Genomic DNA, 15,863 nt, shown 5'->3' with positions numbered 1-15,863 from the left:
GTGAAACTTCTAGTTTCTAATGATTTACACATTATTGTTTTCTACATATCAGAGCTTAACTAGCCTTTAGAACCTCTTTGTGAACTTTTAGGAATTCACAATGGAAAAATCACGGCCAGATTCATTTTATTCCTTATTTTTAATGTTTTACAACATTTTTACATAAGAATTTAATAAAATAGCAAATCCAGGTTCAGCTGTAAAGACATTTAAATCATCCATAAATACAGATTGGACCCCAAACTGTTTCTGGTTGAGTGTTTTTCTGTGGAACCACATAACTCCAAATTGTTCAGCTATTAACATCATTTTTCCTTAAATTGAAAATATTCTAAAGAAAAAGCAGCTTTTAGAAGTGCAAACAGGCTACAAATAACACCAAAGTTTCTAGTGCAAATATCTCAGTACAACTGAGACAAACTAACCTGAAAGTAACTTTTTTCTGGTGGTATTTTAGTTAATTTATGGGGAAAATATCTTGTTATAAGTTAAATAATCTGTCAGAGTAACTACAGTCTTACTGTTTCATCAATATTAAGGAATTATTGATTTTAAACAATCCCTATGTTTTGCTAAAACGTTGCTTGTAAGTTAGTTTTGCCTTATTTGAAGTTTGCTGAAATATTCGGACCCTAAACTGGACCAAAGTGTTTTTGCAGTGCAGCATGTCGGGTTAAATCCTGAAACCTGATCCGTCCTGAAGTGAGAGGATCAGCTGCCATCTCCTCTCTGAGGCGTCACTCGGCTCCTTTCACCTCTTCACAGCCGCTCAGTCGGGGTCACATCAACACAACCATTCAGCATTTCAGATCTCACCTCTCCTCACTCATTCAGCTCCAGTCGGAGGGGCGGGGTCTCACTGCGTGAGTCCCGGTCCGTTTCCATAATCTTCCCCTAATCCTTCCAAATCCTCTTCTCCCATTCGGAGGAAGACGGAAGAAAAGCTTTGGTAACAAAAATGAGAAGTGAATCACAAGTAGCTTTTAGCTAATCAGACGGTTTAACCCACCATGAACATGAAACACAAAACTTGGTTTGTTCTCCTTTCTGGAGATGAATCAGAAAAAAAAAACAAGGATCAGCTGAAAACTGAGTCCAGATTCAGACATGAAGGCAGGTTTTCACTGTCTGTGCTGGATCGGCTGTATGAGGTTCTACAGTTACTTGCTTTAGATTATTTCAGATCATTTAAACCTCACAAGATTTTCTGAAGTATTTGTAATAAATTTGAAATAACATCCAAATTAAATTTTGTTTTTCTCAACAATTACAAACTATTTCAATAATCTTGATATGAAAATAAAGCTAACATTTGAGGGACTCCTTCAGAAGTGTAAGCATCACAGCAGGTTGCGATAGTTTCTGTTTTGTTTTGTTGTTTATAACAGATTTTATGTCCTGACCAACCGTCTGTGTGTTCCTGCTGAAACTCGTTGGACCAGCAGGATTTCTCTGTTTTCTGATTTTGGTGAGTCTGTGTGATTTAGTCCGTTAGAGTCGGTTTGATTATGGACCAAAATCACAACATTTGCTCCATCTCCAGCTGCTGTGGTTCTTTCTCTCTCTGCTCTGACTCAAACCAACCAAACCCTTTGAGCAACCTGTTCCCCTCCAGGCCTGTGGGGGCGCTGCACCAAAAACCACTGAAGACACTGAGTGCAACTTCCTTCTTCACCAAATGGAAACAAAAATGGAGTGGCTTCAGGTTTTTGCGTATTTTTCACTTTTATTGTTGGTAAAAAACAACAAGCCATCTCTCCCTTAGCGCTAGGCTCTCTAGCATTTGTTTTGGTTGTATTTACCCAGAATCCCCTACACTGTAGTCCACTTCCTGCTTTTGGAGCGGACTGGGAATGCACTCTAATCTTCAGTCTCCTGTTCTCAGCTGAGAGGAGAGGCATCTGCTGCTGTAGCTCATCTGCTCTGGTTCTGTCATCTGGAACCAGAACAAAATATTGGCTGTTTTTTTTCTTTTTCAGTTCATTCTTTTTAAATCTTATGTTGGTTGTGTGGAAGAAAAAAAGCTAAAATCAGCAGTTTGAGCAACTTAAACCTTTTTCTCCTTTTTCTGAGGCTCCATTGGACCTTCAGCCTAAAGATCTCCAGGTTCTGCAAAGCGATTGGCTGGTTTGTGTTTGACGATAAAAACGTGAGAGGTGAGTTTACTTACAGAATTTTATTTTTGTGGTCACCAGAACCGGGACTTTCTGTAAACCTGAGCTCTGTGATGTCATCATTGAATCATTCCTACTTTTAATGAATCTTCCAACTCGGTTCAGTTCATTTAATCAGGCCCGGTTCACAGGATCAGTCGACCAACAGGTCCAGTTCATTAAACCAGTTTGTTCCAGTCGTTGTAATCCAGGACACTGTGCAGCCAGAAGGTCAGAGGTCATTGTGAGGTGTAAACGGTCCAGGATGGTCCAGGTGTGAACAGGAAGTGGACCTGCAGCGGCTCCTGGCCGACCCGGTTCCCACAGAGCTGCTGACGACTCGGCGTCAACAACATTTGCTGCTCTGACTTGCGGCTCAGAAGCGTTTGGTTGGCGTCAGGCTGAGCGGAGGCGGTTCTGTTACAACCACAGCAGAACGTCAGCGCCAGGTTCATGAACCTGTGGTCCTACGGGAGCCCAGAGGAGCCAAACAGAACCAGAACCAACTGAAACATGATCAACTCTTTATTAATGTAGCATTCCTGTTCTGCTTTTACTGCAGATCAAATCAATTATTTCTCCTGTTTTCATCCTTCAGTTTTTGTGATTTTTGATTCCAGAAATGCTTTGAAGTGGATTTTAAAGACATGGCAGTTTTGGAGGAGCCAGATTAAAACCTGCTGCATTCAGGCCCCGCCCACACAGACACCTGGAAGGTGTTTGGTAGTTCAGACGGGAAATCCACAGCCACCATTTTGAAAAGAAATTATTTTTAAAAATGTTTGAAAAGTAGAAAAATTTCTAAACGCCAGATTCATGTTTCAGTGTCGACATGCGAGCCGTGTTTTTAAAACGACATCGCTGCTCCGTCTCCGTGGGAGAGTTACAGCGCCACCAACTGGCCTGGCAGACCTACTACAGCGATTCTGTGGCGCTGTGTCCTGTTTTTAATTCTTTCTTTATAGATTACAAGAATTTACCTTGTTCACCTCCATGTGGGCGGAGCCTCAGAGGGTCTGAAGTTCATGTTTAACAGAATCTCACTGGTTTCTCCTGGGATGGATGGATGATGGATGGATGGATGGATGGATGGATGGATGGATGGATGGATGATGGATGGATGGATGAACAGACCAGGAGGTTGTCGGTTAACTGATTTAACTTGTTTAACTGGGCTAACTGTTTAACTGATTGAAATGGTTTCATTGGGTTAACTGGTTAACTGGATTATGTTGGGTTAACTGGTTTCATTGGGTTAACTGGATTATGTTGGGTTAACTGGTTTCATTGGGTTAACTGGGTTAACTGGTCTCCGGTATCTCATCTCCTCCCTCTCCCTGTGACACACACGGGGCGCGCTCCGCTCCCGCACGCCCCCGCAGTAAAAGCGGGCTTCCCGCGGGGAGCCGCTCAGACTCGGAGCCGGACGGACCCGCATCCTGCCGCCGCCATGCTGGACAGCCTCACCTTCCTCCTGGAGCGCCTCTTCCTCCTCGCCCACATCAAGCTGTCCAGCCTGCTGCCCCCGCAGCTGGCCCGCAGCTGTGACCGGGAGGAGCCGCTCCCGCAGCCCCCCGCAGCAGCAGCGGCGGCACCGCACAGGTTCCAGCGCGGGGACCTGCTGGAGGTCCCCCGAACCCTCTTCACGCACTTCGGGATCTACCTGGGCGACAACCGGGTGGCGCACCTGATCCCGGACATCCTGCCGGTGCTGAGCTCCGACAGCCGGCAGATCCAGCAGATGGTGACCAACAGCCGGCTGCTGCTCGGCGTGCTGTCCAAGCGCGCCAGCATCCGGGTGGACTCGGTGGAGGACTTCGCGTACGGAGCCGGGATCCTGCTGAACGCTATGGACCGGGCGGTGCCGCACAGCCCGCTGCCCGGGGAGGAGGTGGCCCTGAGGGCCGAGCGGCTGGTCGGCGGGGTTTCCTACAGCCTGCTGTGGAACAACTGCGAGCATTTCGTCACCTACTGCCGCTACGGGGCCGCGCAGAGCCTGCAGACCGACCAGGTGAGCTGCCCTTTGACCCCACCGAGCCATTCACCAGTTCATTTACCAAACTACTGTCTGCATCGGAAAACTGCAAAAGTTTTAAATACATTAATTAGACCTAATTTTATTAAGTAGCATAGAAAGCCATTACTGCCAAAAGTCACTATTTGTCTAATATAGAAATGATTGAATAGTCATTTAAAACAAAAACATTCATTGCCTAAAATTCACTCCCACAGGATGAAGCTAAAACTTTACCACTAGGCTAAAGTATAGAGTCTTAAATGCAACATATAGATATTTTTGTACAGTTTTGTATATTATTATTTTTTATCAATTGATCTTTTTTGAGTCTGTATACCCCAGTTAATGATTAATTGATTACTAAATTAGTTAACAATTATTTCAATAATTGATTAATCCAGTTAGTTATTTCAGCCCACACACACACACACACACACACACTAATTTTGATGGATTTTTTGGGTTCCATGTTTTGATTATAGAACATGACTCTGTCTTTGTGTGACCTGAACATGATTGATTCCCTGCAGACAGAAAAAGCGATGTAACGAGCAGATAAAATCTTTTACAAGCATCTTTGTGGAGCTTCATGTTTCTGTTTTGCACCATGTTGACAGAGGAGATCAGGCATCAAACGGTCTGATGCCTGGAACCAAACCCAGCTTGGCCGAGTCCAGACCTCCACCCACTAAACCACCGTCGCTCCTAAAACATTTCCTCGTAATCTTTTATAGCCTCTTTAAAAGTTAAATCATGAATTCTACATCATTTGTTTGTGCTGATATTTATCGTTAAGGGCTTGCCGTACTGACTCGTCGCTGAAAGTCTGCAGAAGTTTCCTGCACACAGGGATCCTGTGTTTTATTGGACAGAACGTCCTGCAGCAGGAGACCACATGTGTTCACGCATGTTTGACTTTGCAGCCTCATAAAACGCTGAAGGTTTTAGTGAAACAACTTTATCCTGACTCACTGTGCATGCAGCAGAGCAGACCTTAACAGAGGAGGACTCTTTTTTAAAAAAACTTTTCCATCATCCAGACGTCTAACCTGCCGTTCATCAGTGGTTCCCAACACTTTGTTGTGATCTGTGAATGATTCAGGCGGCTGCAGCAGATTTGACTCTGAATCTCTGCTGGATTTAACTCTTTTGTCTCCTGATTTGTTTGTTATTTTGCACACAAAGCTGCTGCTTTGTGCTGAAATGCAACAGCAGAAAATCTCTGGACCCTGTTAGCTCTGGATAAACTCAAAGATGGAATCTGCTCACTGGAACCAAAACTCAGTTGAGACAGATATTCATACGGCATATTTAATGCATTAGATTGTAAGCAAGGACAAACTATGATGAAGTGCAACATTTACTTATTTACTTATATTAAAATGCATGGTTTATCCTTCATGATGCCCTTTTTGAACGTGTGTTTCTCATATTTATCTCCAAAATGATACAATATCATAAAAAAACACTGCAAAAAGTACAAAATCTTACCAAGTAATTTTGGTTTAGTTTCTATCACAAATATCTCAGTTCACTTGAAATGAGATATTTGAAGTGACTTTTCAGCAAAAATATATGAGTCTGTTTGAAGTCAATTGATCCTTAATATTGATGAAAATCTTCTAATTTCACTGGCTGATTATTTCACTTGTAACAAGACATTTTCCCGTGTTATAAGTTAAATATTTTACCGGTGAAACTGCAACTTTTCCATCAACATTAAGGAATTATTGATTTGAAACAAGCTTTTATTTCAGAATAGCTACTTCTGTATTAATTTTGTCTTATTTCAAGCATTCTAAGATATTTGCACTAGAAACTAAACTAAAAATACACAGTGAACATATTGCAGCAAATGAACCAGCTCATTTTTTTTACATAGATGCTGATATGATTAATTCCCCCATCTGACCGTCTCATACAATCTTTCCAGAAAAATCTCTGCCTGATAAATGAAACTATTTTAACTTTAATGTAAGTGGATCAGAAATGCTGCCTTGGCTTCATGTGAAGGATAAACCTCGCTGTGAACCAGGAGGACTGAACTGTTAAGGATGGAAATAATGGCTCATGGAGGTTTAGCAGCCAATCAGGACGTCCGTCCTCCTCTGTTGGACTCGGGTTTACGGAGCAGGAAAATCTGGGTCGCTCCTCGGAAAAGTCCTGAGAACAAGAGCCGCATTCAGACCTGAGCCGCCTGCCAGCAGCAGAGAGTCACTCAGTCTGCGCTGAGGATGCTGATGATGATGGACGACAGCCGTACCGGCCCTTTAAACCAGGACCACGCCTCTCTGCGGTCGGTCCAGGACGTGTTTCACTCAGATGACAGCTTGACTCTTCTTCAGCTGGATTTGGGAAAAATTCGCTCATCTCTGCTGCTGTACATCAGATGAAGGTTCATTTTTCACATCCTGTTTGAGCCTTTGTTACTCAGCCTAATACTAATACTGATGTTAAATAGGAGTTTGACTGACTACCACGGATTTGAAGGTACTGAAAAGTTTTCAGCCCCCTAGCCCATAAATCAAAAATGTAATAAAATATATATATATATATATATATATATATATATATAAATCTTTTTGTTTGGAGAAGTGTTTATAAAAGATGTTTTCGTCATTCCAGGTCATTCAGTGACTGTTTGGTGTTTACGTAGTTTATGTGTGTTTGGAGGAATCTGGATGGTTTAATCATTACGGAGGACCCCCAGTGTTCACAGCTGCTAATAATTAAAATCTGTGAATTCTTAAATATTCAAAAATGCTCCTAATTGCCTATTTTAATAGTTCAAATATAAAATATACTTTAGTAAGCATTAATATGCACAGTGGAAACTATCTGAAGCTAACATCTACAGACTTCCTTATCGCTGCTCTGCAGCCAATCAGAGCCACGTAAACCAAATGGTGCTCCTGGATTGGCTGCTGTACAAACAGCAGCCAATAACATGTCAAGCATTGTTTGTTGGTATTTCAGCTTCTCAAGCTGAAATGAATCTGTGTGATGTTTTGGATATGATCTATGAAAAATCTGTGAATAAGTGGATCAGAAAATACTGAGTTGCTGATAGGCAGGGTTCAATTGTATATGGGAGTTTGGCATGAATGTTGTTCCCTATTGATTAATTTACTGTTGCTGTTTACTTCTCTGAATGTTGCTGTGTTGAATAATTGAGTATAAAGTATGTCAGTCAAAGTATTTTCAAATCTATAGATAATGCAGTGCAGACTTCTTTAACTTAGCCAATCAAATAATAACTTCAGTGAAAGAGAGACGGGATTGTTTTAATTTTGAGTTATGAAAACTATGCAAAAGTAATAAAAGCATCCATATTTTCTTACCAACACTCTGCTAACAAAGGATTTGACAATAACAGGACATGAAGACAAGCCTTAGAAAACACAACTGTGGCACAACCTACAGATAACGTTGTAGTGTAAGTTTGCGTGTCGCTCCTGAGGGTGTGCCGCCCTGGGTGGTGTGCCGCCCTGGGCGGTGTGCCGCCCTGGGTGGTGTGCCGCCCTGGGTGGTGAGCCGCCCTGGGTGTTGAGCCTTATTGCCTCTAAACAACAAAGCACAACTGAATGTAACACAATCTTCTGAAGCTACTTAAAGCTACTAGCATGTTTTCTTGATCAGTGATTATTTTAAGCCAACTGAAACTTCCAGACTCAAAGAGTTTAGTTTTATAAAAGTTGAATAACATTTTTCTGACTAACATCCAGGTGAATAAAGGTGATAAATATTTACCTTTTTGCTGTTTTTCAGTTTCACACAGTCAACCTTTACATGTCAGAACGATGGCGCATTCTTTACATTTTGAAAACAAACCTGAGCTAAAACTCAACCTGACCGGAGCTTTGTGAACAGAGTGGCAGCATGCTGACCCCTGGTAGCAGAGGGTAATCCAACCTGATGTTTACTTAACGCTGGGGCCCTCTGAGGCTCCTTTAAGAGCTCCTGTTGGCCCTCGGCCCCCCATTCCTTAAACCTTTACAGGCTTCTCTCCGAGGCGGCACACAGGTCAGATGTTTGGCTTGGAAATTACAGGATGTGAAACTTGATGCAGGGAAAAGTCTGTCAGCAGCAGCAGGAGGGAAACCGCAGTCTGTCTCTTATTAAGGCTGTAATTAGCATTTCAAATGTCATTTACTTACAAATATGGGAATAATTTGTAGCGTTTCTAAAACCTCTGTGGGCTTTTGTGTTGCTGGTGTTTCTGTATTGTTTCAACTCTAAGCAGAGTTTGAAAAGCAGCAAGTCTGGCAAAAATATTCATTCCCTCTTGAGCTGGTTCACATGTTGCAACCTCACAGTTCAATGTATTTTATTGATTTTTTTTAATGTGATTGACCAAATCTGATTAGTTCCTACCAGCTTCCTTATTCCATGCTGAAGAAATGCATCCCCTTAGCATGATGCTGCCACTGCCATGTTTCACTGGCGGATAAAATACATGGAAGTTTTGTGATTTTAGTGTGAAAAAATATGAAAAGCAAACCTAAAAATATCAATACAAGTGGAAAAGCAGCGAGTTATATCAAGTCCAAAAGTATCAAAAGTGCTAAAATTCTTTGTTCAGACAGTAGTCTTTGTTTCTCCTTTAAAAGAAATAAATATTTAGGCACTGCATTAATAACAAACATGTTTCCTAACATTTATGAACATTAGTTAAATGTGGATTAAAAAAGCCGGTTTTCAGTTCAGCACAGGTTTTTTTTTTTTATAGATCAAGGTTTTCCTGTAAATGATTTTACAATCAAAGACTTTCTGCTATTTTATGTGGCAGGCAGGATGTAGGATGCAGGATGTAGGATGTAGGATGTAGGATGTAGGATGCAGGATGTAGGATGCAGGATGTAGGATGTAGGATGCAGGATGTAGGATGCAGGATGTAGGATGTAGGATGCAGGATGTAGGATGCAGGATGTAGGATGTAGGATGCAGGATGTAGGATGTAGGATGCAGGATGTAGGATGTAGGATGTAGGATGCAGTATGTAGGATGCAGGATGCAGGATGTAGGATGCAGGATGTAGGATGTAGGATGTAGGATGCAGGATGTAGGATGCAGGATGTAGGATGCAGGATGTAGGATGTAGGATGCAGGATGTAGGATGTAGGATGCAGGATGTAGGATGCAGGATGTAGGATGTAGGATGTAGGATGCAGGATGTAGGATGCAGGATGTAGGATGTAGGATGCAGGATGTAGGATGCAGGATGTAGGATGTAGGATGCAGGATGTAGGATGCAGGATGTAGGATGCAGGATGTAGGATGTAGGATGCAGGATGCAGGATGTAGGATGCAGGATGTAGGATGTAGGATGCAGGATGTAGGATGCAGGATGTAGGATTTTTAGATGCAGGATGTAGGATGCAGGATGCAGGATGTAGGATGCAGGATGTAGGATTTTTAGATGCAGGATGTAGGATGCAGGATGTAGGATGTAGGATGCAGGATGTAGGATGTAGGATTTAGGATGCAGGATGTAGGATGTAGGATGTAGGATGCAGGATGTAGGATGCAGGATGTAGGATGTAGGATGCAGGATGTAGGATGTAGGATGCAGGATGTAGGATGTAGTTTGGGAGAATTTGTCCATTTTTGCAGGAAATGTGACGTTTTATGGGGAGCAGAATGGTGAAGGTGTGTCTAGATGAGCAAAGTAAACCAACATGGTTCCATAGTTTTCCAAATGAAAATGCAGCCCACACTTTTCAGATTTGTATAAGTTATGTGTTTAATGTGAAAAATGTGAACGTTTTTTTTCTGTCCTCTGTGTTTTTCTGCAGTTCTGTGAGTGGCTGAAGTCTCTGATCCGGGACCAGCGCAGCGTGGTTCTGACTGGCCTGCTGGGCCTCCTGTCCATGGCGTGTTTGGGCGTATCCCCCGGCACCGCCCTGCCCTCCGCCCTCATCCCCTTCACCCTGTGGATGGCCAGCTAAGAGGCCAGAACAAACCCAGAGACTCTGTTCTGGAAGACGGAAAACATCTGGTCTTTAACTAGACCATTTGGGTTTTAGAGACGGAAACTGTTGCCTCGTCTGATCGATCTGGAAGTAAAAACGTTTTCTGCTAGTTTGGACACTTCTCACTTTGATATTATGTTTTTTTTCTGTTATTGTTTTTATTTTCTCTCCTGCTGAATAGAAACTTCATTTGATGATTATCAGCCAATCAGAAGACAGAAAGGAACCAAAACAGCCGACTGAACATTTTAGTTCAGATTTGAAAGTTTTCTCCATCCAGACCACAGATAAAAATCTCACATTAACTCTGCTCTGTTTCTAATTTTTATCTGACTGGTTTTCCCTCCAGTCTGCTCTTGTTCTTGATCAAGTCTGGCTCCATTTCTATCCAGTATGTCAGGAATCTGTTTGGTTTTTTGTTTCAGCTCTGCATCCTGGTGAAGATGTAAATATCTGTAAATATCCTTCTGGACCTGATTGTTTCCTAACAGTCACAAACTTTTTTACCGTTTTATAACTTGTTATATTGTGTTTTAATGTGTAAATAAAGGAAATGGAAGAAAAGTGGATTTGCGTTTTTTTTCCTCCTTTGTTACATTTATTATAACAAATTTACCCAACTTTGCTTTTATTCTATAAATCTTTAATTTATTTTGACTTACATATTAAAATATTACAATTTCTTCAAAATTATCACTAAGACGGATTAAAGCAAAGTCATTAAAATAATTAAAAAAGCTGTGTCAGCACTTTTCTTTCCAAATTAACTGAAAATTGCTTGTAGTATATTTTTTATCTCCTATGAATCACTGAACTCGTTTTGAGTTTCGCTGCTCAGCTGTTATCAGGGTTTGGTTGCTGTAATGAAAGATTTTTTCCTCTGGCTGCTGAGAAAAGTGGAAACAGTTGCTGACCTGCCAGATTCAATCAAATGAAAATAAAAACAGATTTTCTTCCAATCAAATATTCCTTTACTTCCCTGTGTGAGAAGAAATGGATGGAAACTATTTTAATCTGGCGCGTTTGTTGATTTTATTTATGTTTATTGGTTCTGTAGGTCCTTGGTTGCTTACGCCTGTTAACTTTTGTTCATCATAATAATTTTGAACTGTAAATAAACGTGATGACCTCAGTAATGTATTTAAAAAAATTTTTTTTTAAATTAACTTTATAAACTCTACATGCAGTTTAAAAACAGACAAAAAAAACCCCTAATCTGTTTATAATAATGAAGTTATGAGTTTTTACATTATTTATTTGGCCTGATTCTTTTCGTTGGGCTCCTTAGAGCCTGCCGCCCCCTGCTGGCCAGCGTGGAGACTGCAGACCCAGAACAGCGTTGGGTCAGTGATGAAGACGTCCTGTTCTTCATCTGTAGAGCCTGAAACGCCGTCAGCCCAACCCGGGCAGATAAAACAGCTTCAGATCTCCAGGAAAGACTTTCCATAAAGTGTAGGAGTTTCTTTGTGGAAATTATTGACTGTTGATCATTTGTGAGGTCAGACTCTGATGTTGGATGAGAAAACTTGCAGTTTCTAATTCCTAACAGGTGTTTTTGTGCTCCTTCTGCACCTGTTTTTGTTCATTATGTCTTTTATGTGTATTTTCTGACTTTATGCCAGAAAAAAAGGTTCTCATCTTGCTGACCTTTTTAATAGTTTAATATTTTTTGCTTTATTTTATTTTTAATTGCTTTGTTTCTTTGTTTCAACACTTACAAACAAAATCCCATGAGATTCAAATGTAAGATTTTTCACCTGTTAGCAGATTTTACAGGTTTCACTGTTTTTCGTCTGTTTGCTTGTTTTGCTAGTGTTTCTGGTTGCCATGGAGACCCTGGCTCACCTTGTTCCAGGTGTTACTGTGTCATATTGATCTATCTGGAATATTTTTTAAAACATCTGTTGAGGAGGTAACTTTACCAGCAGGATGTGGTTATAGTTTTTTCACTCCTTTGATGTTTTTTTTTTTAAATCGATTTTATTGTTTTTTTCCTTTTCAGTGGTTGAATCTTGTACATTATTTCATTTTTGTCAATTTCTTCTGGTTTTCTATGACAGTAGTTTGAAAGTTGTCTGTGAAATACTTTATATGTTTTCATATCAATAATGTTTGGTCAGTTTTCATCCTGTTTTGATCTTTTTGGACCCAGGAAGTCAGAGCTGAGACCTCTGCAGGTAAAGCAAACAGCGCCCCCTGTCTGCGGTGAATTCCTTTGACTTCCGGTCAGAATCGGACTCTCATCTCCTCTCTGCTCCTCCCACCTGCTGGATAAAACCTCCAGTTTCACTGCGACCCGCGTCTCCTGCGCCATGTTTCCGCTGCGGCTCCTCTCTTTGATCTTCGTCTCCTCGGCAACAGTTGACCCTTCACCTGAGGAGGAGGAGGAGAAGGAGGATAATGAGGAGGAGAAGAGCAGGTATGACCTGGTGTTCATGAGGGGAGACCTGCTGGAAGTCCCCCGGACTCTCTTCACTCATTTTGGGATTTACCTGGGAGGAGGCAGGTGAGTCTGACGCTGCGCTCTGATTGGTCAGGAGGTAAAAATGTTGAAAATATTACAATATTTCTTATTTTGCCGCGTTGCTTCTTTCTGATGTGTGACGTGATTCTGCCCTTCTGAAATATTCTTCTCTATTCCTCATTTTCATCTTACATTTCTGTCTTTCTACCATTTTCTTTACTTTCTTGATTTGTCTTTTTTATAATTTACTTTTAACTTTTTTGTTCTGTTTGTTCATTTTTTAACTTTCCTGTCAATCCATTTTTATTCGTTTTTAACATTTATTTTTCATTCCTTTAATTTTTTTTCTGCTTTTTTTTTGTCAGTCTGTTATTTTATTTATTTTTATCTCCATGTTTTCCTCCAGAGTGGCTCATTTCATCCCCGACATCATGCCCGTCGTCTCCACTAACCAGTTTCGGCTCAAACAGATGGTCACCAACACCAGACTCATACTGGGAGTACTGGCTAAGGTGACATGGACTCTTCTCCGCCTTGTCCTTCATTATTTCCTGAAGCTAGAAGGATCTATGAGAGATTTTTAAAAATATTTTATCATCATTCACAGCAGCACTGGCAGCATCAAACCTTCCCTTTGTTTAAAGTTCATCTTGCAGTTTCCCTTGCGGCCTGTGGATGGCAGTGTTGCTCTGCGGTTACAATTCGCAACAAAAACACTCATTGGCTTGGTGTCTGTTTCGTAAACACATCAGCCTGTTTTATTGTGTTCGGGCCCCATTAGGCCCTTAAATAGGATTTAATTCGCTGCCCTCGTTGTGTGTTTGGCTCTAGACTCCAGGGTTTTGGCAAAATCAATTGGTTTTGCGTAGATTGATCTGGTGGACCCGACCGGACCAGAACAGATGACATCAGTCGAGTTAGCTGCTAACTCTTATATCAATGTCTGGTAATGTCTTTAAGTTAAAGGAGGAACTGAGCCTAACTTGTTCCTGTGTGCAGTGTGGCAGCGTGAGGGTGGACTCAGTGGAGGACTTCGCCTACGGAGCCGAGATAATCCTCAACCCCATGGACAAGGTGACCCTGGTTCAACTCCCTGATTCAGTATTTAAAGCTCTGAAGTCATTCATACAGTAGGAAACAAAAGGTTTATGTTACTTATCCATGAATCCAGCTGACTGTCTGACTGGACATAAACCAAGGCTTCTTAAAGGTGCAGGGAGTTCTGGGTTCTGGGTCTGATCCATGTTGGATTATTCCTGGTCATTTTGAATGAATCTGGAGTTCTCTTGATGGTATTAATCCAGGTTTTATGTGTGTTCTCCCCTCAGATGTGCAGCTGTCCAGCGCTGCAGGGGGAGGAGGCGGCCCGGCGGGCCGAGAAGCTGCTGGGAGACGTGGCCTACAGCCTCCTGTGGTACAACTGCGAACACTTCGTCATGTACTGCCGATACGGCACCGTCATGAGCTTCCAGACCTTCCAGGTGACGCTACACAGGAAACCCCCACAGTCCAAATTCAGCCATTCTCCGATTGGGAATTACAAACCCAGGTGGAGAATAAAAGCGACTCAGTTTTATGGGTTGTCAGGTTTTCCAGCAACACTTTAACCTTCAGCTGCAACCTTTGCTCCCTGTGGCAGATTAACAGCGATCACCGATCAGACCAGCCTCTTTCTCTGCTTGGGTTAAGCTTTGCATTGCAGCAACCGTTTGTCTGTGAAAGCTTCATTGTTTCAGTAGATTTTCTGTGGGATTAGGAGGTTGAGAGTTGAGAAGGAATTAAGGAGGAGCGAACCAGGCAGCATGGAGCTGGAGAACAGGGCTTGAAACTGCATCAGTGGAGCTGCTGAGAAGGAAAATCACGTCAGGATTACACAAACATTCATTTAGTGGAGGTCAGGAACATAATGTTCAGACCTGCTGCAGCCACAGAGGATAATCGTCATGACCCACACCATAGGAACAACTGCTGACGTCAAGAAGGCAGATTCTCTTGGTTTTCTTTGAGAACTCAGAAACGCTCGGAGGGAGTTTCATTAGCTTGGCTTCTCTCCAACTGTCATGTGGTGAAAAAAGGGGAAAATGCCAATCAGACGTGATTTTATCAGCTGGTTTGGAGAAAAGCTAAATAAACAACTGAATGATCTCTAGAGTCAGAGCCAGCACGGTGCAATGTCGCCATCCAGTGGCTGTTTTTATGTAGGTGGATTTATCTGATACAATTTTTCATTTAAATATGTTTAACTTGAACTGTTTATTATTATTCCTCCCTCCAGGAATAATATTCAATTTCGCTTTAAACTTGCTGAAACTTGTTAGTTGTTTTTTTTTCTGGCAACAGAACCAAACAAAAGTGAGACAGAAGAAAAGAAGGAATGAAGAAAACCAGTCAGATCATAGAAAACAGCAGAGGAAAACAAAATGGCGGCGCTGACGGTTCTCTGGTTTGTCTCCATCAGTTCTGTAAGACGGTGAGGAAACTGTTGCTGAGTCGAGGCGTTGCCAAGGTTACGGCAGTGCTGGCTGCTTGTCTGCTGGTCTACCTGCGGGTTTTGAACACCTGGTCGGTCCTGCTGGCGGTTCTGCTGCCCTTCCTCCTCTGGATGGCCTCCTGATTGGACACACTGACCCGGACCCTGACCCGGATCCTCAGAGATGATTTATTTTGACCAGCAGTCCAATCTGAAGCTTAAATTAGTCCTGATTGTTTTCATCACAGAATCTTTCATTGTTTATGATTTATAATAGATCCCAAACATATCCTGTTAAATAAAAACTTATTTATTTACGTTTGTTCAGTGTTTAGATGTATCAACGGATGGAGTTTGCCAGAACATTCTCATAAATCCACCTCCTTCGGTTTGCACTCATTCTAAATATTGTTTCATACAATATTATTTTTACATTTCTTGCAAAACAATTGTGATAATATGATTTATTCTTGAGAAATCAACATCATTGATTCATCTCTCTCTCAATCACATAATATAAAACTACAATTGAATAAAATTGTTCCAACTTTATGTGCAAAAAAGTTTTATTCATTTAACATTTGATTCCTCTCATGTTTTTGTTTACATTTTTTATTTGGTGTAAGATTTTAAATTTATATTCTTGTTCAACTTTCAGTTAATGTAAATATTCAACAGATTAAATAATTTCGTGTTTTTAGCTTTATATAGTGACACCTAAAATTTATTTTAGTTTTACTTTGTTTTTTAGTTTAAAGGGAAAATAATTCAGTAAATAATTAAGTAA

The 15,863-nt window shown here is 41.3% G+C and overlaps 2 protein-coding genes across 2 annotated transcripts; both read left to right on the top strand.

Annotated features, from left to right (window-relative positions):
* The first annotated feature begins 3,493 nt into the window (after positions 1–3,493).
* Positions 3,494–10,711, top strand: LOC116733392 (lecithin retinol acyltransferase-like). The gene is made up of 2 exons (XM_032584227.1): positions 3,494–4,164; positions 9,966–10,711. Exons 1-2 carry the CDS (start codon positions 3,604–3,606, stop codon positions 10,116–10,118), a joined length of 714 nt encoding a protein of 237 aa, XP_032440118.1. The 5' UTR covers positions 3,494–3,603; the 3' UTR covers positions 10,119–10,711.
* Positions 10,712–11,481: 770 nt separating this feature from the next.
* Positions 11,482–15,393, top strand: lratb.2 (lecithin retinol acyltransferase b, tandem duplicate 2). Its single transcript, XM_032582269.1, has 5 exons — positions 11,482–12,648; positions 13,013–13,118; positions 13,606–13,680; positions 13,935–14,087; positions 15,065–15,393. Exons 1-5 carry the CDS (start codon positions 12,455–12,457, stop codon positions 15,218–15,220), a joined length of 684 nt encoding a protein of 227 aa, XP_032438160.1. The 5' UTR covers positions 11,482–12,454; the 3' UTR covers positions 15,221–15,393.
* The last annotated feature ends 470 nt before the right edge of the window (positions 15,394–15,863 follow it).

This window comes from Xiphophorus hellerii, chromosome 14 (assembly GCF_003331165.1).
Source record: "Xiphophorus hellerii strain 12219 chromosome 14, Xiphophorus_hellerii-4.1, whole genome shotgun sequence".
In the NCBI taxonomy this organism is placed as follows: domain Eukaryota; kingdom Metazoa; phylum Chordata; class Actinopteri; order Cyprinodontiformes; family Poeciliidae; genus Xiphophorus; species Xiphophorus hellerii.
Note: the sequence above shows the minus strand (reverse complement) of the source record. Positions and strands in the feature narration are given on the sequence as shown.